The 22,599-nt window shown below is 38.0% G+C and overlaps 1 protein-coding gene across 6 annotated transcripts in view; it reads right to left on the bottom strand.

Moving 5' to 3' along the window:
- The window catches only part of LOC110019913 (putative uncharacterized protein DDB_G0277003), a 98,298-nt gene that overhangs the window by 23,403 nt on the left and 52,296 nt on the right, over nucleotides 1-22,599 (bottom strand). For 2 of the 6 annotated variants that reach the window (XM_020717782.1, XM_020717787.1), the window contains 4 exons: nucleotides 19,416-19,500; nucleotides 13,899-13,955; nucleotides 3,721-3,801; nucleotides 3,070-3,140 (listed from right to left, as the gene is read on the bottom strand). In XM_020717782.1, coding sequence (XP_020573441.1) covers nucleotides 3,070-3,140; nucleotides 3,721-3,801; nucleotides 13,899-13,955; nucleotides 19,416-19,500 — 294 coding nt within the window. Of the gene's footprint in view, nucleotides 1-3,069; nucleotides 3,141-3,720; nucleotides 3,813-13,898; nucleotides 13,956-19,415; nucleotides 19,501-22,599 lie in introns of all 6 variants that reach the window. The other 4 variants (XM_020717783.1, XM_020717785.1, XM_020717784.1 and 1 more) reach the window with 4 other exon arrangements.

Raw genomic sequence — 22,599 nt, 5'->3', positions numbered from 1 at the left:
TACATAAAAAACCAATCAATTCAATATATAATACTATATATAAAATTTGAAAAGATTGGAAGTAATACGTTTAATTTACTTAATTAAATTGTTTATTATCCTAAATCTCGCATTGTTACTGTAACCACCGCCTTAGGCGATATTAAGCTTAGAGGTTCCGATCGAAGGGCTAGAATCCTTATTACAAAGCTTCAAAACCCTTTCCCCTTCCGATCCACCTCTTTGTTCGATATTGCAAACATCTCGCTAGAAGAACCGCAACCCTGCATTACAGCAGGCGGGTCGAGCGGTGCACAGTGAAGCCCCAAAGTGTCACGCCTCTGCCCCATCTCCTTTTTTCTTCACCTCCTGCAGCGAATCCTTCTCCCGCAACTTCTGCGCAATTCTGCATTGTACCAAAATCGCGATCTGCAGCACGTCGTGTGCACGACCGAAAACCACAGACCTCGATTCAAGGCTCCAAAGAAAAATTGGCAAGTGTGAAACCTTATTTCACGCTATTTGAGAAATTTATTTCCTTCCACTTATTCCAATTTTTATATTTCTCTTCTTTTATGCATTGTTCGTTTCCAGTAACTGTCAGAAACACCGATCTTGTGTCAAAAGTGTTGTATGTGATTTACGAGTTTCTGTAGGGGCCATAGCACATAACAATAAAGGAGAAAGGGCATTGGAGATGTTAGGAAAAAGAAGAAAGAATATTTCGCAGCTATGGAAGGACGAACTAGTGTCAAGAAACCTATTTAAAGTAAAAACGTAACATTTTGGTTAAATTACTTTATGAGCCGAAAATTTATCAAATCCTAAGATATTTATGGATTCCAAAATGTTACCTGAGGTGACAGGTTCAATGCATGTGTGTAAAAGCTATTATTAGGATGACTCCTTAAAATTTCAGGTAAAATAATCTTATGTTAATTTAAGAAGGATAATTAAATATACAAAAACCACTTTAATCTTAAATTTTAATTTTATATTTTATAGGTTATTAAGCTCAACATAAGTCACAACACCTTCAGCTAGCTATCGAAGATTGAGATTTTATCGTGGCAATTGAGGTGGGCAATTACATTTCTAAAGTTGAGTAACTTTCTTTATTTCAGAATGTATGTTCTAGTTTAGTTAGATTTTTCATATTGCTAGATAGAAAATATATACATACCAGAAAAGATATATATAAAATGTGATATGTATGACACGAATGATATGAAAGATATACATGATAAAAAAAAAATATATGCATGATAAGAATGATAAAAAAAGATATGCATGATATAAAAGATATGCATGAGATAAGGTACGATGAATAGTTAGATAGCAGAGTAAGACTACGTATGCATGTTATTAAATTCATAAAAATATCTCAGAATAATGCATGTTACGAAGAATTAAATAGCTTATATAAAAATGTTTGTATGTATATGTTCAGAGGAGGATTTCATTTTCTAATGATACAGCCATACAGGCAAGGGATGCCAGTGCACTCGAGGGCGTAGAATTTTTCTACCACCCCAGACAATTGTGATGGTTAAATCAGTAACCGTTGTATCGACGAGATACTATCAATTAGGGGTGGGTAGACTAGATTTTACCTTCCGAGACAGTTGCAATGTTTAGTCAGGGGTAGTAAGGTCCTTCCACTTTAAATAATTTTGATGTATAGATTGCTAACTGTTGTGTCAATAGAAGTTGACAAAGCAATAACAGTTAAGGGTGTGTTAGGTTTTGTTGATGATGTTCCTCGTTGAAATAAATGTGCACGTAAAGAGTATTAAAATAAAAGTAATTAAAGTAAATATTTATAGAAGATTGAGTATTTTTATTTAGCAAAGATCATTGAAGCATGGATTAGCATATACAAATTGTTCATAAAAAAATATGAACGACCGGCATATTATAAATTTTTTTATAGACCCGCATGCATATTAAATTCTTTTCCTTGAATTATATAGATTAAAAGTGTGATTACTCTTGTTTTATCTTTAGATAACTCATTATATTTTTTAATATTATATTTATGTTTTAAACATTTGAACAAGATGAATAGAAGATAAACAAACATATACATGAGATGACAACAACCAGAAAGGTACAAATTTTTACATATTAATTTTTATTATTTTCTTTAGTAGCACTTTTATGTATTGCTTTGAATATTGAATTATTAGCAATAGAAATAAAATTGTAGAGTTCTATTTTTTACCGTCTGACCGTTCGTTCTCTTCTTGGTTAATTTGACGCCCCGGGTCGGGTCGTGATACTTGATAATTGGGTATGTGTTTTTTTGGTCAACATTCAGTATACCACATCATATTGTTGAAGTTGATCTATAAGAATATGATGCACCTGATCTTGCAACTGATCTCCAATTGAAACTTCTACCTGTTATCCCTTGTTGACACTAATCTCATTTTCTTTTTCAACTAATTAAGATAATATGACTAGGAATGCTTTCAGGCAATGAGCCTCAATTTATCTATCATCTATGTGGATAATATATTCTCACAACTATCTCAATCTATAATGAAATTGCACATCTGCACTTTCACAGTATAATGGATATGGAAGATGTTATATCTAAGAAGATATGAAAAAAGTTTTAAATATAAAATTTTATAAAAATAATTTAGATATTTTTTGGGGATCCAAAAAACAAAGTATAATTCAAAATAAATTTAATTTACCTGATTGGCTGAAATTGGGTATAATGTAAGGCTTATTTCATACAAAAACACGAATTCCTAGTTTTATTTATATTTTATAATCCAAGAATTTTGGTACAACAGAATAGTATCACCTTGTTGTAGCAGTCTCTGTTGATTTGGTCCAAATGTTCAATTAAATGAAAGTTTGGATAATTGGAATGCTCCTCGAAAATAATCATTCAGGTCCTAATTACAATTACTGTTTCAACATTATCTAAATTAAGTTAGAATCGCTAAATCTCTTTTTTGGACACATTTATCCTTGTTGTTCTTAAATGTCATGAGGCAATTTAAATGATAGTAACTGGCAAAAATTTCCCCAATAGCAGGTCATGTTAGCATGCAAAGGTACCAAGATACTCACACACAGTCATGTTCATATTTCAAAAGCTCGCTCTCGGCTGCAAATTCCCATGGCAAATATCGACTCTGAACCTGAAACCAACAATTAAAATAACTCAGCTGTTGAAGCAAGGTAATTGAATACAATTTTAAAATACAAAATTAATATAGCAATGAAGTAAACAAATTTACTCAAACAACGAGAACTCAGCAGAAGAAAACTTGAGAAAAAAGCAAGCATTTGCTCAACGTCATCTTTTAAATAAAAATAAACACTAGCAAAATAGCTACCATAAAAAGTCCCGTTTTAGAAAAACAAGATAATAAAATAAATGTGAAGAGAACTTACAACTCACTAATAAATTTGAAAAGGAAAATAACGGAGGAATAGTATGCAACTCCAACAATCTTAAATACATCTATATATAATAACAAACCATTTCCCAAAACTAAGAAATTAGTATCATTCATACATGTAAATGATGATATGAACAACTAAACAATACTGGAGAGTGATACTCTCAAGAAGATAAAAACATTTAAATAATTGGCATGCCGACCGAACATAAACCATATGCAAAATTGTCAAAGTTAAATTTCAGAATATCTGTCTTAAAGAACAAACATAGTTTGTAATTTGAGTTAATATAATCCAACTTAAGTCAAAGACAACCTTCCCCGATCTTAAGTGGTTTAGCTCTAAATTGCACTTCATGTTTTCCAAAGTTGACCCATCACCGTCCGTTAGTATAACCTGCATCCAACCTAAGAGATCAAGCAAACAATACCAATATAACTCGTATGCAGAAATTACTAGGAGATAATCAGAGTAGGCTTTCTCAAAATAAAAACTAAAATTATACTGGCAAATCAAAAAATACTTGCATAAAATAATATCGTGTTCCTTATTTATTGTGTCCACCCTGTCCCCCCTTCGTGCAATGTGACTTCTATCCACAAACAACCAAAAGCGATTCTCATGAACAATCAGTCCCATCACCAAATTGAGTCCATCAAAAGCTAAATTCCGAAAGTTAAGTTTACATATTGATAAAAACAAATAAAATCACACAACTTCGCATCAAACTTTCGACAAATAGGCTTGGATAATATTGTTGAAAAAGAGTGAGGTAGCACAATAGGCAGTTTATAATTAGATTATTAAATAAGTATAGAAAGCCAATTACCAAGAATTGCGATAGAAGACAGAAAACTAGAAAAAAATTGTTCTCATCAAAATCCTACGACTAAAAATCATGATCAACTAATATTAACAAATTTGAGATAGATGAGGTGCTGCAATAATTAATGGATGAGAGTTAATCACAATGATTAGTGATGTAGTAGCGAGTCTAGTGACCACCTTCATAGATCTAATGTTGACATTGATACCCAATTCATAACTTGACCCAAGCAAATGCGACAGAAATGATGACTAAAGAACGAGAGGCAGCAAGTTCATGAGAAATACAGCACATAAAACAAAATAACTCAAATAACGATCAATTCATAAAATGTACTATACTAATGCATCTGGATCATCACATATACTCTGAAGAGACCCCAAGTTCATTAAAATCATCACACACAAAAAGACGACAAAATGAGTTCTCTCACAAGGTTTAAAACTAAAATTTATCCTCAGTAACTTAAAAAATTTGCTCACATGTATGCAATCGCAAAATTAGATGAATGTGATAATGAGTCAAAAGATAAAAGTCACTTTGCAAGTAATCAACTCAGGACATCATCACATAAAATAATACTTTTCAATATTAATATTATAAAATAAAAAAATGAAAAAATGATGATGAATTTTCATATTAATATTGTGAAATAAAAAAAAATGAAAAATATGTGTGCGGCTTGCCCTGACTTCGGCTAGCATCTGCGACGTCAATTCTAAGTCCCCTGAGGTCACGGGTTTGAGCCCGCCTAAGTGCATTTGACTTGCAGTGCGGGATCGAGTGGTTAGGCACATGAAGATGGTTGGAGCCTTGTAGCGTAGCCTCAACAGCGGCAGGCTCTACTACGGTTTCGCCTCATGAGGATTTCCGACGGTTATTTATCGGATTTAGCTTCTTCGTTTCTCTTCTGGACGTTTTCACGCAGTTGCAGCTCCTGTCTTTCCTGTTTGAAGTTCGTTCGCTCCAAGTCGTCACCTTTGTCGACGAAGAGCGCTCCTGCTCATCGCCTCCATTGACGACGGTGTTTCTCTCGCTGTCGTCTCCCGTTGCGACGACATTTCTTCTTGCAAGCAGATTTCTTGCGGTTATCTCGTCGCTCGTTCCAGACGAACCGAGACTGACACCTGAAGTTTTGCTCGCATCTTGGCGGCCTGCCAGACTATTTCTCCTGAATGTGACCATCTTGTGAGGGTGATGGCCTCGACGCTCCGCTCCTCTCCGTTCCTATGCAAATGCTGTTGTCGACGACTTTCCTGCTCGTTCCCCTCCTCCAGGTTCAGCATCTGGTTTTACTATCAGTAAGTCCTGCAATGTTTCAGAATCTTTCCACGAGGCTCTTGAAAGTGGAAGTGATCACACTTTTATTAAAAAACTTGAAAAAAAAAATGGGAAACCAGCACTTATTCTCACAGAGGTTGAAATTAGTACTCTCACGTCCTCTTGGTGTTTTTCTCTAGTGGAAAAATTTCTTTATGGTCACCCAAAACTGGAGATCATTAGGAAGGAGTTTGATGCTATGAAACTATTGGGCAGTTGGAACATTGGACTACTTGACGGTAGACATATACTTATTCAGTCATCTCATGATGTGATTACACTTGCATTTTCTCTCAAAAAGCTACCAATATTGACAATCGTTTTATGAAAATTCTAAAGTGGACTGTCGATTTTGATCCAAAAGCGGAGTCCCTTATCATTCCTGTTTAGATAAAGTTTCTAGGGTTAAAATTACATATGTTCAGCATTGAAAGCATCTACTCTTTAGCAGCTGCTTACGGTAAGTCTCTCAAGGTGGATAGTCATACACTTGCTTTCACTAGACTCTCTGTGGCTTGTGTGTTAGTTGAGAGAGATATCACTCAACCAGCTCCGAATGAGATATGGATTGACAATATTCACAACAGGTATTGGCAAAAGGTAAAAATGGAACAACATCCTTCTTATTACTCTCATTGTAGTATGTTTGGTCACAGCTCTACTATTTGTTATCATTTGCATCCTCATTTAATGTCGAATGCCGAATATCCCTAAAGAACAACCATCTATTATCTCTATTGAGATGATGCAACCCGATCCTCTTCCTAACACCGCAATTCCTGAAGAAGAACAGCATACTATAAAAAGATCCACTTGTGTGCGCTTATACCACTCATTGTTATTGAAGAAGGTTATTGAAGAAGACTCTCTTCCATGCCAAGACACACGAGAGTGCTCCTTTGATCTAATAACAGATCAATCGGTACAACATGTAGTTGCTCCTAATGTTCAACAATCTGCACATCTCCAACACACTTTAGACCAATATCAGATTAGTCAATCTTCGGAAGAGGAATGACAGGTCTATTCCAAGAGGAAGAGAAGAATGGAGGTCGACTCCAGCTCGGAAACATATTGGATGATACATTAGTTACTACTGGCAATGACAATCATCTTACTAACTTATTAGCTTGCTCCTTTCCTAGAACTAGAGGCGAAGGCAAAACCAAATCGAGTTGCTCTTTGGCCACCTCATACTATGTATTGCAGCATTTTTAGGTTTTTTCTTTATGTCTCTAATGTACTTTTTAGTATTTTCTAGCTTTGGAACCCCTTGTGGTTTTGATGTGGGCTGGGTACCATGTTTGGGCCCTCCAACACAATGTATCTGTATCTTTCTTTCTAGTTATATATATAAAAAGTAAAAAAAGGAAAAATAATTATCAAATGTATCCTTCATATGCTGGCCCTTCCTCACTCGAAGAAAAATCGTGTCAAACTATCAATTCAGGGGCATTATTGTGACACCAGAGACCTCTAGGGAAATTGACGCAAGTGTTGCTTGCCATGGACATGACAGAAAGTGCGCGTCGGCCCTAGAACGATTTGTCTATGCAAGATAAGGATCGATCGGGCCTTCCAAGTAAGGGCTTCCCTCCGATTTGGAGCAAGCTCTTTTTCCTAAGTCTGTTTATATGTTATTCGACTTTGCCAGGGCAATTTGGCTTTCAGATTTCTGCCAGGATAGTCGTCAGCGACCTGTTTTATCTCCTAGGGGTATTCAAAGGCAAAAAGGTGCTACGGCTATCACTCGCCCAGAGGTGGTGGTTTTCTATCGTTCTCTGCTTCCCTGTTGCTTCCCCTTGGTTGTTGCAGTCTTTATGGTCATTGCAGTCGCTCGGAACAAAGTCTGTATTGTTTTCCTGTAGTCATCCATCCCCCTAGCCAATTCCCCCTTGCAGCCAGCCCTACCAACCGTCTCCAGCTTGTCGCCGACCTCTCCAACCACCAACCTACCTGCTGCCACTCCGTTTCCAGCAACCTCTAACCTATTGTGGCCCCTCCCAACCACCTTCAACCTGTTGTCCATCCCTTTCAGCCACGATAGCCAATTGCCTTTCCCTTTCGGCCCTTACAATTGCTACAGGCTCCCTTCCATCCCTCGCAACCTGCTTCCACCTCCCATTCCAGCCACCTCCCACCTGTTGATGCCCCCTTCCAGCCACCTACCACTTGTCGTCGCCCTTCCAACTACCTTCGACCTACTTTAGTTACTATTTTTCCTTAAACCGCAACATTGTTGTCTTCGCCCTCAGCCATAGTTGAGTCATGTTATGTCTTTGTTATTTCTCAATTTCAAATGTATCTTATTGTAGCTTATATTTTGTTTTGCTAGAATGCTTCTTTAGGCTGAGAGAACCTAAAGAGAGACAGAGAGACAGAGAGAAGGATAGGAAAACATTACCACTTGGGAGAATTTGAAAAAAGCAATGTAATAACAGTACCTACCCCTACACTACCGCCAACATATTTTTATGAAACTCTACTATCTAAAGTAGAAAGAGCTATCAGTGGAGAAATAAACAACAAAATATATGAATGTCAAGTTGAAATGTGAACTGAAGGAGACAAAGAAGCACTTCGTACCCAAATATTTGGGAGGCTTGAAGCTCGCCATCAGTAATGTGGTTCAACTGTAAACATAATGGACAATGAGGGAAGTGTAGACCTTGATCCTAAAAGTGGAGAAACAACAGAAACATCAAAGATATCCACCTCCTTTCAAACAAACCCCTACAACTGGGGTCCCAGAAGGTGCGTACCTAGAGTAGGAAAGGCTGGGCAAGGAAATGACGGCATATCCGAGTAGGAAGAAGTCAGAGAATGATCCCAGTCCGAAAATGCTTCATATGTCATGGATACAACATATTACCTCCAATTGCCCGGTGAGACGAATAGTGTCCTTCACCGAGCATGATGTTGTAGAGGTAGTTAGTGATGACGAAATAATCCAGGATCGGGATGAGGAATACCAACTCCAGGGAGACGAAGGAGAAATGCTCGTTATAAAAAGAGTCCTACGAATGGAACCGCAAAGAAATCACTCTTGGTTAAGGCACAGTATCTTCTGCACCAGGTGTACGATGAGAGGAAAAGTTTGTTGTCTCGTCATTAACGGAGTAAGATATGAGAACATGGTCCACACTTTGATGATGAAGTTGGATCTGGCTACACAAAAACACTCCCAATCCTATGCTCTAATGTGGTTGAAAAAAAGAATCAGAGTTATGAGTGGATCGCCAATGCTTGATTAGTTTTCCAATGGAGAAAAACTACTGACATGGTGCCCATGGATGCTTGCCACATGCTATTGGGGAGGTCATGGCAGTTTGATCTCAAGACGCAGCACGACAGATTCAAAAATACTTGCGTGTTCACAAAGTTGGAGAAACGTATCTTTTTCTTACCTATCAAGGATTCTAAAGAAGCAGTTACACCTATAAGGGATAAGCCTAAGGTTTCACGCGCCACTTTTCTGCAATCAGTTTGAGAAGCCCCAATCATACTGGACTTAGTCGTCTAAGAAGAAAATGAGGAAACGGATCTGTCAGAGACGGTCCAATCACTATTAGTCGAGTTTCAGGAGGTGATGCTCGATAATTTGTCGAAGGGTCAACTGCCACTTAAGGATATCCAACACACCATATATCTTATCTAAGAATAATTGTGTCCAAATATGTTTGCATACAACTTGAGGTCAACTGAGTATGAGGAGTTACAAAGGCAAGTGTAGGATCTCATTAATAAAGATTAGTGAGAGAGAGTACAAGCTCATGCATTGTCGCCACACTGATGGTGCCCAAGAAGTATGCTCGTGGAGGATGTGCATCGATAATCATGTTATCAACAAGATCACCATCAAATATTGGTTCTCTATCCCTCACTTGGACAAACATTCAAATCAGTTACACGGAGCAATAGTCTTTTCCAAGATTAATTTGCGCAGCAATCATCATACTATAATAAGGCCAAGGGATGAATGGAAGACCCTCTTCAAGACCGGAGATAGGTTGTACGAGTGGGTTGTCATGCCATTTAGACGGTCTAGAATCTTTCTGAGGCTAGTGAATTAGGTGTTCCTGTCTTCATCGAAAAGTTAGCAGTTGTTTACATCGATGACATCCTTGTCTACAGCAATTTCGAGGGGGAGAACTTGCAACATCTGGAGTATTTTTTGAGAGGTTATAGGATAAGAGAAGCTATGTGCCCACCCGAAGAAATGTCACTTTTTGACTGCACGGGTAAATTTTTTGGTTTACATTGTATCAGATGCAGACAATCAGATGGAACCTATGAAGATAGAGGCGATCATGAGCAAGACACTCTTATAGTCCTTTATTGAGCTAAGCCAATTTTCGGGGCTACCATCTTTTTAATGGTGAAGGTCGAAGGTAGTTGGAAGGGCGACAACAAACTTCAAATCAGCTGACGACATTCCATTTTCCTTCCTAGAGCAGTATCCGAAGGCGAGAAGTTGCTTCAGTTGTAACTTGTAACGAGGTGCTGGTTTTCTATCGTTCTATGCTTCCCCACAGCTTGCCCTCCACTGTCGTCGTCGTTGTGGTTGCTGTCGTCAGTCGGTAATAGAGTCTGAGTTGTTTTGCTACAGCCAACAATCTCTCCCTCACTGTTAGCCCTGCCAACCGTCTCCATCTTGATGTCAGCCTCTCCAACCACCTGCCTACTTACTACCACCTCTAACCTACTACCTCCCTTCCCAGCCACCTACAACCTACCACCTTTACCTTTCAACCACTACAACTTGCTGATAGCCACCTCCCACCTGGCTACCTACTGCCACCTCATTTCCAGCCAACTCTAACCTAGCGTCGCCTTTCCCAGCCACCTTCAACCTGATGTCTTTCTATTCCAGACCCTACAACTTGTTGTCGACCCCCTTCCAGCCCCTGCAACTTGCTGTCAGCCACCTCCCACCTGTTGTTGTCTCTTTTCAGCCACCTACCACTTCTTGCCGCCCTTCCAACCACCACAAACCAACTTTAGTTACTATTTCCCCTTAAACCGCAGCATCGTCGTTGTCGCTCTCAGCCTTAGTTGAGTCGTATTGTGTCATTATTATTTTCTAGTCTTCAAGTGTCTCTGATTGTAACCTCTATTTGATTTTGAATAACAATATTTGTTCTTCCTTGGGTTAACTTCGATATCAATAACAATACCTTTCGGCTTACACCATTCCTTCGAAAATCCACTTAAAGGCCTTCAACGAGGAAGATCCTCAAGTTGTGCTTGTTCACTTCATCAGCTCAAGAAAGTGAATTTCATGAATTTTGAACAATGGAATGGTTGATAGGACAACCTGAGAATAACTTGATTCTTCCTATTCTATAATAATTATGTCATTAATACATTTCTAGTTTGGGCAACTTGACTCATCACACATATTCTTGAAATTAGACATTTTACTATTAGTTTCTTTCTTAGAATTGCCCTTTATTTTAACCAAGCGCATGTCATGTAATGAAGTGAATAATATTCTGCTTGCTCAATTTGCAACAAAACCATGCTTCTCGAAAAAAGTTGCGATGCATGACAATGTATTTCATTATCCTTGTGAAGAACTCGAATCCCATTAAATCTCCCATGGTTGTTGTTCAGCTTCAAAGATCATTCCTACTATTGATGATATAGTTTTCATACGCTAAGTACCCTTTAATTTAGGCATTCTTATAGAGCAAAAACCTACCAACACCGAATATAGGCCAAAGGAGACATTTTGTATAGTTAGCAAAATAAAGCTATCAAGCAATGCTAAATGATAGACCAAAGAAGTTGAATATATATGCTTTAATTTCAAAAAAGTAAAATACTCCTAAAGAAGGTGATATTGGAGTTTACCCGAACCACAATGTAAAAACAAACTGTATTGTTAAAATTAAAAAGGGATACAGACGTGGCGCTGAAAATAGAAACAAAAACAACAACACACACTCACTTGGCATAGGAAGGTGAGGTGGTGCTGCGGTTGGAGAGGATGCAAAGGCTATGGCAGCTATATGGTGGAAAGATAGTAACCTGGAGTGGAAGGGTGGATTGTGGAAGTAACGGGTGAGGGTTTTGTGGAGGTTGGAGTAAGGGAGAATGGTTGATAGGAAACCTAAGGGAGGGGACTGCAAGTAGGAAGGCTAGGAGAGGTAGGTAAGGGGAGATACAACCCCACCTTAGAGAGGGATACAGCTGAAGCACCACCCGTCGTAGGATACAGCCCTTAGCAAGGGAGAAAAGTACACCAAAGGAGAAATCTGAACACAGTAGCCAGAAAACTACTCCATACAATGGGAGAAGAAAAGGAAATCCCAACAGAAAAGGAAAGGGTGAGGTAGACAAGATTATTCCAGAAATAGCCATTAAAGACCTTCCATATAGAGGAGGGCGCCAAAGGAAGGAATAGGAGGGACGGTAGTTCTACCTCGCCCCAGAGATCACAAGAATTATTTCTGGTCCTCTCCAGAAATCGCAAGACTCCTTCCTGGACCGCTCTCCTACCTTCCGTCCTTCTCCAGAAGCCGCGAGCCTCCCACCTAGACTGCCCGACCGGTCCTTGGATCAGTTGCGGGAGTTATGCCAGCCAATTAAGCCGGGCGGCGCTTTAGCGCCCTGCGTCAAAAGGGATTCATGATTTAAGGATTTTATATTGAAAAGGATGGTTAATCCGTCATCTGCTTCAAAGTATATGAGGTTTCCCTCGCCACTAGATTATTAGATCGTGAAGGACCCAAAAATGTGTCAGTTGATTTTGCATGACCAAGTTTCTTAATAGAGTTTACCAACAATGGCGCTTTTGAAATCACACCAATGAAATCAAACAAAAAGATCTCCATGAGTTGACGTAAATAACCGGGTCATCAATCACACATCTTAAAGGGAGATTCAAACCTTAGAAGCTGCATCATTAATCGAAGATCACAAAGAAACCACAAGGAGTGTTGAGCAGCTAGAATTAGATCCATATCTGAACCGGCCAGCCTTGGGATAGAAATAGATTAGGATAAATATGTTGTGTTCTTCTTTTAATTTGGTGTCATCTAACTTGTTATTTGGAGCTAAAATTAAAACATGTTTTAAAACGCATATGATACCCTAATCTGGCAATGAAAGGCTTTGAATTCTCTCCCAAAATTATCTCCTTCTCCTTCCCCTTAACTTGCCATTGACCTTCCAACCTCTCCTAAAATGGTTGCTTTCTTCTCCCAAATGCCAATCAGGTTTTCCACCAGTGTCATTTCTCTGTCAGTCTGACATCGTTCCTGCTGCTGTTCTAGGTCAACTTGAACCCTACGGAAGAAGGAAAAAACGATTCCTGATTATAGTCTCCAGCAAACTACAGGCAAAATACAACAATCTGCTTTCTGTATAGAAAATAACCAAAAATACAACACAAAAGAATAATTTTTTAATACAGAGATCAATATAGGTCCTTGAAAAAATTTTCCATAACTCTTTCCTATATATTCATGCCTTTTATGGCAGGCGTATGTTGTAACATTAAGTATGTAGATTGGATCAGTTTTATACCTTTAGAAAATAAAATTGGCCAGTGTTTGTTATCCACACTATATTCTTACAACATTACTAAGGCACCTTAATGCAAATTTTGAAATTCATTTTTTTAGGGACGGACAACCGTCATAATCTTTGATATTGTGGTTACAATAAAGCATTACCACAATGCAGCCTTCATTCTCTAGTCATACATCCTTGAATATACAAAATAATAATTAATTGCATAATTTGCTATATAGTTACATATTAATAAAAAACTCCAAGGCATGCATTTTAACTAAAATAATCTAAGGCTTTCTTCCTTCGCCAGTCTGCCTGATCCAGCCCATTTAGCATGAATTCATGCCTAAGTGAAAAACATAAGCGGTGTCAACCAGGTCAGGCTGGAAATCAAGCTCAAAATAAAGTCTAACTTTGAAAGAATAGACAAAAAAAAAATCATTGGCTAACCTACATAAACAAATATATCCTTAAGATTAACATAAGACTATATCAGGAAAACAAAATCCACAAACTAAATTTGAAAAGAGAAATATTTAATCAAGTGTTTTGGTTGTAGAGCACATAACATAATTATTGCATGTAATAAGATAGAAATAAAATCAGTTTCGGTATGCAAAAAAGTTTAGCGACCACATTCGCACAGCCTGTTAAACTAGTATATGAATGTTAATGTAACAAGAATGCACCTATAAACTCACCACAATAAATCAATGCAATCCAAAGAGCAGCATTTCTAGTAATACAAGGTACCTATTAACGCATATAAGCTACTTCAAAAACTATTTTTTGAAGTTCACCATAAAAAAGGTATATGAGAGCTTACTTTGGAGGCTCCAACATGTGCAAGAGCAACACCAACCAAACCTACACCAGAACCAACCTAAATATTCTCGGAAAGGCAGCAAAATTATGCCAAATATTAAAAGTAACAATTAATTTTAAGAGAAAGTACAGAAATGGGAAAGCATTAATGAAAATAATCCTTTGAAACATAGATAAGAAATCCTACATAATTTATAAAGCCAGGTTGATTGAAGAAATACGATAAAAATAATTAGTAGATAATAAAAGATGAATAACTGTTATAAAGCAGGAAAAATGTAGACAAAAAAAATTTGTTAATTTCCTTGCAGTTACATTTTAGTTGAAAATGCAAATAAATATATCCAGAAAGAAATTATAACAACCCTAATTAGTAAAAGAGACAATATAAATAATTTTCAAATGTAACTAAAAAATTGGCAATTCCAAAACCCCTAATTTGAAATTATTATGACAAATTCCGTTTTCGAACGCTTGTTTATTTGCAAAATAGAAATGCAGGTTAGCACGGTTGATTTTTTTACAGCAGCAATCTGCAGGTGAATTTAGGAATATTCACCTCCGACAGTGATTATTACACAAAAGCATGGACTGCATTTATGAGCAGATATATAAGCGGTTTTAATTTAGTTATGACAGTGCCCAGTCTAAGGGCAATTTATTCTTTTATTATTTATTATTATTTGATATAAATAAAGCTTAATAATTTACGTTCAGGATTATGCATGGGATTGAGTATTGTATCTTAGAGTGAGGGTTTAGAACACCTCTTGAATTGTTAAATTTGAGAGAGCCCACCTACCTCTCGATTTGTAGGTGTTTATCCTTTATATGTGTGTTGTTCGTGTTATTGAAGAAAGCAATTTGTTTTGCCCTAATTTATGTGTAGAAATTTGTGCAGGTTCCCATCAAATTGGTATCAGAGGGTTCGACGGTTCCAAAACTTATGTTCATGCTGAATCGTCCAGTCGCTGCATCAAACCCCGCGATACTCGAGATTCAAGCTAGCTGGGAAGCCACAGACGGGATAGTGTGCAACTTCCCTAAATCATGATCGCCTCTCTTATCTCTGTGGCATCTCCGTCGCACCGAACCACATAAAACAGGTGATTGGCGAAAACGATTAAACAGGATAAAACTTTATTGAGGAGAGAAATTTTAGGTATAAACTCTGAATTTTACATTTAATTATTATATGCTTCATTAATTAGTATTCATTTTCAAAACAATATTTAAGAAGTCTGATTAATTGTCTTAGAATGTATTTAACTAAATTATAAATGTTTAGTGTTAAGATTAAAAGTAATTTAAAAAATTACTCATATTGATTAACAATAAAAAATTATTTAATTAGATAAAAAGGACAAATAAAAATATCTAACTAGTTAGGTTACAATTCATGAGAAAAATGGTCAAAAATTGATGTAAATTAATTAAATATGATGTGTTATCAAAAATTAATTAAGTCTAATATAGTATTATAGATTCAGAAAAAGGATTAGATTTATCCGAGGAAAACAATAGCAGACATTGTTGGGTAGTAACATGTTTTTATTTTTACAATAGTTCTATTTATTTGCACATATTTTCATTGTTTCCTAGCTTTTACTTTAAAATGCAAAAGTTCACGTTTATTTTTAAATGTTAAATGCAAGTTTTCTTTTAAATGTTAAATGCAAGAAAAAATGAATAAAATATGATATATGCATGCCTATGAGAGTCACCATTGGATGGTACTAGCAGGGAATGCATTGTACCCATGCACGAAATGAAAATGAAAATTAAAATGAAAAAGAAAATGGAAATAGTTGTATACTTATATGGTGGGTTGGTGAAGTTTAAACATATATTTTATAAAGTATACGTTCAGATGGTAACTCATAATTATAAAAATTATAACATAAATAAATGAAACGAAATGAAATTTATTTCTTTACTTCTCTTTTCTTGCACGGCTTTCATTGTTACCGAACTTTTATAAAAATATTTTAAAATGAGAAAAACTGTAATTTAGAAACATTCAACTCAAACCATAGTTGATAACATTTTTACAGAAAATCAGTCGTAAATTAGATGGTCCCCAGAAAGTATATGTACAGGTTCCAATGAGCGCAAGTTGATGGGTATTGCAGTTTAGTTTATTTTTTGTATAAATGTAAATGTAAATATTTAAATATGAATAATTTATTGTTAATATAAGATTTATGAATTAGAATGGTTCTTTTGTGTTCTTGGTTTTATTTTTGTGATGAAATGAAACCGTTAGATAGGTTTCATCCGTCCGACTATCAGTTCCCGCCTTGGTAATTCCAAGCTTATTGGGTCGACTCGTGACATCTTGTTGAGTAGTTTGAATAATTAAGAAATGTTGTGTTGGCCCTAATTTCTATGGGAAAACATGTCGATATTAACGTCAGATCGTAACAAGTTGGTATAAGAGCAATAGATAATAGCGAGATCACCGACAGGATCGAAGTCAATAGGATCTCCCCACATCAGTGTACAGAGCTGGGTCTATAGCCTTCGTCCCGACTGGATCACCGTGTCCAATGCCAAAATTGTCGCAAACTAGGACGCAAAAGTCGGATCGCGACGTGTAGGCAGCATTACAACGTGATTTGAGGGTGGTGAGGAAGGATCACAACATACCCATGACTTCATGTCGCAAAACTGTCGCGATTGGAGTAGCTGAAGAATCGAGGCGTACAGAGACCCTAAAATCCATTTGATACACTCGCAAGAGAAACCAGCTCAATAGACCGAAGGGATCTCGGCCTACAGAACTATTGTCAATCCATTCAACCTAGCAGGCTCGCAGCTTACAGAAGAAGGCAACGATGGGCTCGTGGCTTACAGAAAAATCAATGACGGGTTTAGCCTTCTTTTAACCGCACTATCGTGACTGAATCTTACGATACAGTCGATCAAAGCTTGTTGTGATAGTTGCAATCAGAGCTTGCTGGGAAGGCTGGTTGTCGCCTGTGTAACCAAACCCTGCAATACAGTCGCAATCAGAACTTGCAGGGAAGGCGACAATGAGATCTTATCAAGTCACGACAAAAGGTTTGTGATACTACAACGGTTCGAGTTAGCTAGGAAACATAAAGGGTTCCAGCTTACATTCATCTTCATCTCACTAAATCGCGTGAAATAGACTCGATCAGATAAGAACTAGCGGGGAAGGCTGCGACGGAATAAGGCATGCCCTAATTGTGATTATAGAAATCGGTGACTGGATCCGAAATCGAGTGTGTTCTAGTGATAGAAAATAACGACAACTAATAAAGTATATGATTTGGAAAATAAATTAGAGGAAGAGATGAGTCCAATCAAATCTGGGATGGAAGAAAGTTTCGCCATCATAGAGGATGGGTTCTCTTCTAAGGAAAGCCGACTGGAGGACAGATTTGACTGCATGGGGAATTCGAGAGATGTTAAAGAGATTCATTGAAATGCAATCCAATGCCCCGTCGATGACTCAATTTGCAAACCCTAACCAAAAGTTCACTGGAGAATCTGTGGTAAGATCGAAAGGAGAAAAAATCGAACGTGAGGAACATGACGAAAACTTCCACCATCACGAACCCAATTTCAGGACTGATTGGGGTGGATTAGAGGTTTCTGATGAAGGTAGTTTTGCTGAAATATGGAGAAGAGATTATGCAAGAGATATGGAGAAGCACGAAGAAGAAAGTAAAGACGCGGGGAGGGGATAAGGATATAATCAAAGGAGAGAGTTTTACTCTCAATACATGAGGGGAAACAACGAAGGAAGAGAAAGTTAGCGTGGAGATGTTAGAGTTAGGAACTTGAAGATCTCGATCTTCGAGGGGCAAAACGCACTTGGTTGGGTGTATAGAGAGGAACAATGCTTCACGGTGAATGGGCTAGATAGGGAGAAAAAACTCATAACAGCAGACTTATGGTTGGAATGGAAATCTCTAGCCTGATTTCAGTGGAGGGAGGCTAGATACCCAAACAATTCGTGGGAGGAAATCAAGGATTCTTTGTTGGAATGTTTCCAAACAATTCAGAAAGGAAACCTGCAAGAGAAATTTTATGTCTGAACTTGAGAGGGGAATGTGATGAAATATAGGGATAGATTTGAGCTATTGTCAGAAAAGTTGAAGTGTGTTTCTGAAGCAGAATCAAAGAGACATTTCATGAAAAGCCTAAAGCCCAACAAACGGGAATCACTTCAACTATTGAGACTACAGGGATTGAAAGAAACAATGGAGCTAGCTCAGAAGGTAGAATACAAGAATCAGATGAAGAAGGCCAGTAGGAGCAACACAGATGGTACATCGTATTGAACTTCTACAATCACAACGATACCAAAAGCTCAAATAGTGAAATTTCATAGGGAGGTTGCACGGGACATGAATAATGGACCACGATTGGGAGCATCACTCGAGCGTCTTATAGAAATAGAGATTTAGTAGAAGTTGTAATGAAAAGTTTTTCCCAGGACAGTTGCAAAGATAAAAGATTACAAGTTTTCTCAGTGCATGACGAGGAGGCAGTAAATGAAGAAATAGAGAAATTGTGGGGGAAGGAAAAGGAACACTCACTTTTTCTCACCATGAGAACAAGATGTCTTTTGGGGGGAGTATTGTTACAATAGTGCCTAGCCAAAGGGCAAATTTGTCTTTTGCACGCCTAACAGCAAAGTCTTTTATTTTATTGTTGTTGGGTATAAATACGCTTGATATGTCTAGGGTTAGGTTTAGGTATGAGATTGAGTTGTGAGTCTTAGGTTTAGGATTTGGGAGATATTTCTTACCTCTGAAATTGTAGGAATTGGGAGAGATCGCCTGCTTCTTGAATTGTGGGTGTTTATGTTTGTATTCTTGTTGAGTTGTTTGAATTATTGAAGAAGTGTTGTGTTTGCCCTAATTTCTGTGGAAAAGTGTGCCGATTTTGACATTGGATCATAACACATTTATCAAATGTCTTAATAGGAATTGAAGTTTCAAACCAACTAAAGAGGAACACTCCTTTTTCAAACCAATTCGGTGAAGTATATCTCATAAGTCATCTCCTAAAAATGCCCAAACCATTAAAGAAGGGACACACGTTAGCATAACAAGCACATGTTGCGCCAAGTGTAGAAATGTCTACTCCCAATAAATGCCATATCTGACCTAAAGAGGATTGTTATGCTTCCAGCTACAAGCTGTCCTGTCCTTGAACTTGCAAGAATGTTGTTTTTTTTTTTTTTCCAGATTCTCATTCAAAATGAAAAATCATTCATTCAAGTGTTTTATGTTCAAAATTCTAAAGGACCCTCTAATGCCATATTTTCCACGCATCATACATTCCACCCATCAACATGCTTATCTTCATGTTTTTCGTCTGCATTACAAACATAATGATCATTAAAACTTCACCATTACAATGATAACAAAAATATATAATTTGAAACATAAAACCCTTTTCTAGTTAAAAATTTTCACGGTTATCACTAACATAGAAAAAATCATAGGAATTACGTCAACTGATAAAAATTTTAACTTACCTCAAAGCAAACCTTATCCGAGAACAACTTTGGGTAAGAAAGTATAAACTCCGACAAAAAAAGACATGAAGGCCAGAGAGCACATCTGAAGATAGACAATTAAAATACCATATTAAAAACTCAATTGAAAGTTCATCGACATCATTATTTCCCTTATCACAAATAATTATAATCAAATTTATGAATCGTCATTTTTCATTCTTTCTCGTTGAGTGCTCCCTAATGTGCAAAAAACATTCACAATAAATTATTTTGATCATGTTCTACTAATGTTACTTAATATACTCCTTAATCCTCCAACAGTAATTTTATCTACCCACATAATAGAAGCAATCTCAATGCCATTTTTACACATATTCGAACCACCTAATTCTATCATAAATTATCATATCTTCAATGCATGTGACTTCAAGCATTCCTTAATATAACCATTCTTTAACTACCATTTCTAATTTGTTGTGACGATCAACTTAGCAATCAATGACTTCATTATTGCCCAACACTCAAATTCATACAATACTATGAATCAAGATACAGCCTTCTAAATTTACCTTCAAGTCTAATTGATATCCTCTCATAGCATAATACTTGAAAAGGAAGGCCTGGAATAGTGAAAAAGATGGTTTTGGCGAATTATGGAGGTCCCAAATTTAAGGCAAGGAAAAATTCTCTCCATAAAAATGCTAGGAATATCGATCTCTCTACAAACATTACATTAATCACATATCATTAGCTCTTGTAATTATAACATTTATATTGTCTCTTTCAATATGGTTCTCAAGTGATTAAATCCATCACAATTAGGCAAAAATTTATCATTTTATGAAATTAATTAAATGTTAATCTCCCAACACTTATATAACATATTTTATAATCAGTTTTATGTTCTAATATAAGTCATCCATCTTCAAAACATTTATTAAACTGATTCTTTGAAAATAACGTAATTTTCTTATCTATATGTTAGATCATTACTTTGGCACATAAATTCATTCTATAACTCAAGATTTTATTACTTCGTAATTATCACATTCCTAGACATCTCTTCTGTTCGGGTTTAGCAGTGCTAAAATACTTCTCTAATAATTTTGCATCCTTCTAGTGATGTCGGGCTCTGAGGATTAGCCTGGATTCGGTCCAGCAGGTCGATCCTCAAAAGAGGGGGTCTCCCCCTGACCCTGTCCTTCCTAGAACTTTTCTATTTAGAATCATTTTCCTAAAATCTGAAATCCTGATTATATTTTAATCTCCCATCTTATTTTAAATCCTTCTTTATTTTAGATCCTTTCCTAAAATTTAAAATTCTAATTATATTTTATTCACCTTTGTTATTATCGAAAATAAATCTAATCTCTTTATAAATAGAGGATGATATGCTTAGAGTTAGGAGTCTTGTTTTTTAATCTGAATTCAGTATTGTTTTAGTGATTTCCCTCTTGAGGGTTGTATCTGACGACGAGAGAGGTACTCCGGTTGTAACCACGTCCGGTTTTGATTATCTCTATCCTTCCTGCACCCCGACAGGACACCGCACCTCCATAGCCTCCAACACTCACAAACAACATTCCCTACCCTCCTGCCAGCTACCCTTCTTCCTCCTTCCATACCACCAGCTCCTTCCTGCAGCCAGCAAGCCCCCGCCGATGGACCGTTTTTCCAGCTGCCGCCTCCCTCCCAGCAAGTCGAAGCCCTTCCAGCCCGCTATCGTCGTCCCCCAAGTAGGCCACAACCTTTCGATCTGTTCCAAGCTAGCTTTCGCCTCCCTCCCAAGAAGTTGCAACCCTTCCAACCTGTTGTCGCCTTCCTCCCAATAAGCAGGCCACTTCCAACATGCTATTGCCTCCCTCCCAGTAGACCGCAACCCTTAGTCTAGCTTACTGCCAGTTGTTGCCTCCCTCCCAGCAGGGGCCGCAGCGTTCCTTTGGGTTCCAGCAAGTTCTCCTCCCAGAACGCCGAAAGGCGCCCCCCCCCCCCCCCCCCCAATCCCAAAAGCACTTCATAGTTGCCGCTCCTTACCCCTGCAGCCCACCACTCCTCCATGCCCCTGCAGGCCGCCACTCCTCCCTTTCCCAGCAGACCACCGTTTTTCCCTGCCTCCTGCATGTTGCAATCAACTGCTTCACCAGGTTCCAACCCTCAACATCGTATTTATTTCCTCCAGTTGCAGTTCGACGCTTCTAGTATAGCTAGTTTGCTGCCCCACCCCCCTCCTTCCTCACCTTTCCTTTCGCTCCCCTTCACCCTTTCCTTCCTAGCACTTTCCTATTTAGAATCCTTTCCTAAAATCTGAATCCTTGATTATATTTTATTCTCCCGTCTTGTTTTAAATCCTTCCTTATTTTAAATTCTTTCTTAAATTTTAAAATTCTAATTATATTTTATTCACCTTTCTTATTACCAAAAATAAATCTAACATCTTTTTAAATAGGGAATGATATGCTTAGAGTTAGGGGTCTTGTTTTTTAATCTGAATTCAGCATTGTCTTAATGTTTTCCCTCTTGAAGGTTGTATCCAAAGATAGAAAAGTGTTCTGACTGTAACCACGTCCGGTTGTTTTTATCTCTATTGCTCTGACTCCTTCCTGCACCCCGACAGGTCACCGCACCTCCACAACCTCCTCCAACACTCACAAACAACATTCCCTACCCTCCTGCCAACTACCCTTCTCACCCCCCTGCCATACCACCGGCTCCTTCTTGCGGCTAGCAAGCCCCTGCCGCTTGCCGGTTTTTCCAGCTGCCTCCTCCCTCCCAACAAGCCGCGGCCCTTCCAGCCCGATATCGTCATCCTCCCAGTAGGCCACAACCCTTCGATCAGTTCCAAGCCAATTGTTGCCTCCCTCCCAATAGGCCTGAGCCCTTGTCATCGCCTTCCTTCTAGTATGCCAACCACTTCCAGCACGCTACCGCCTCCCTCCCAACAGGCCTCAACCCTCAGTCCAGCTTACCGCCAGTTGTCGCCTCCCTCCCAGCAGGTGTCGCAACCTTCCTTGAGAGTTCTAGCAGCACTTCACAACCACCGCTCCCTTCCCCTGCAGGCCTCCACTCCTCCCTGCCTCAGCAGGCCGCAACCCTATCCCAGCGGACCGCCGCTCTTGCTTGCCTCCTGCAGGCCGCAATTAGCTGCTTCATCGAGTTCCCGACATCGACATGGTCTCTATTTCCTCCAGCTGCAGTAGACATC

Source organism: Phalaenopsis equestris, unplaced genomic scaffold (genome assembly GCF_001263595.1).
Source record: "Phalaenopsis equestris unplaced genomic scaffold, ASM126359v1 Scaffold000088, whole genome shotgun sequence".
NCBI lineage: Eukaryota > Viridiplantae > Streptophyta > Magnoliopsida > Asparagales > Orchidaceae > Phalaenopsis > Phalaenopsis equestris.
The sequence above is the reverse complement of the archived record's forward strand: the minus strand, read 5'-3'. Positions and strand labels throughout refer to the sequence as shown.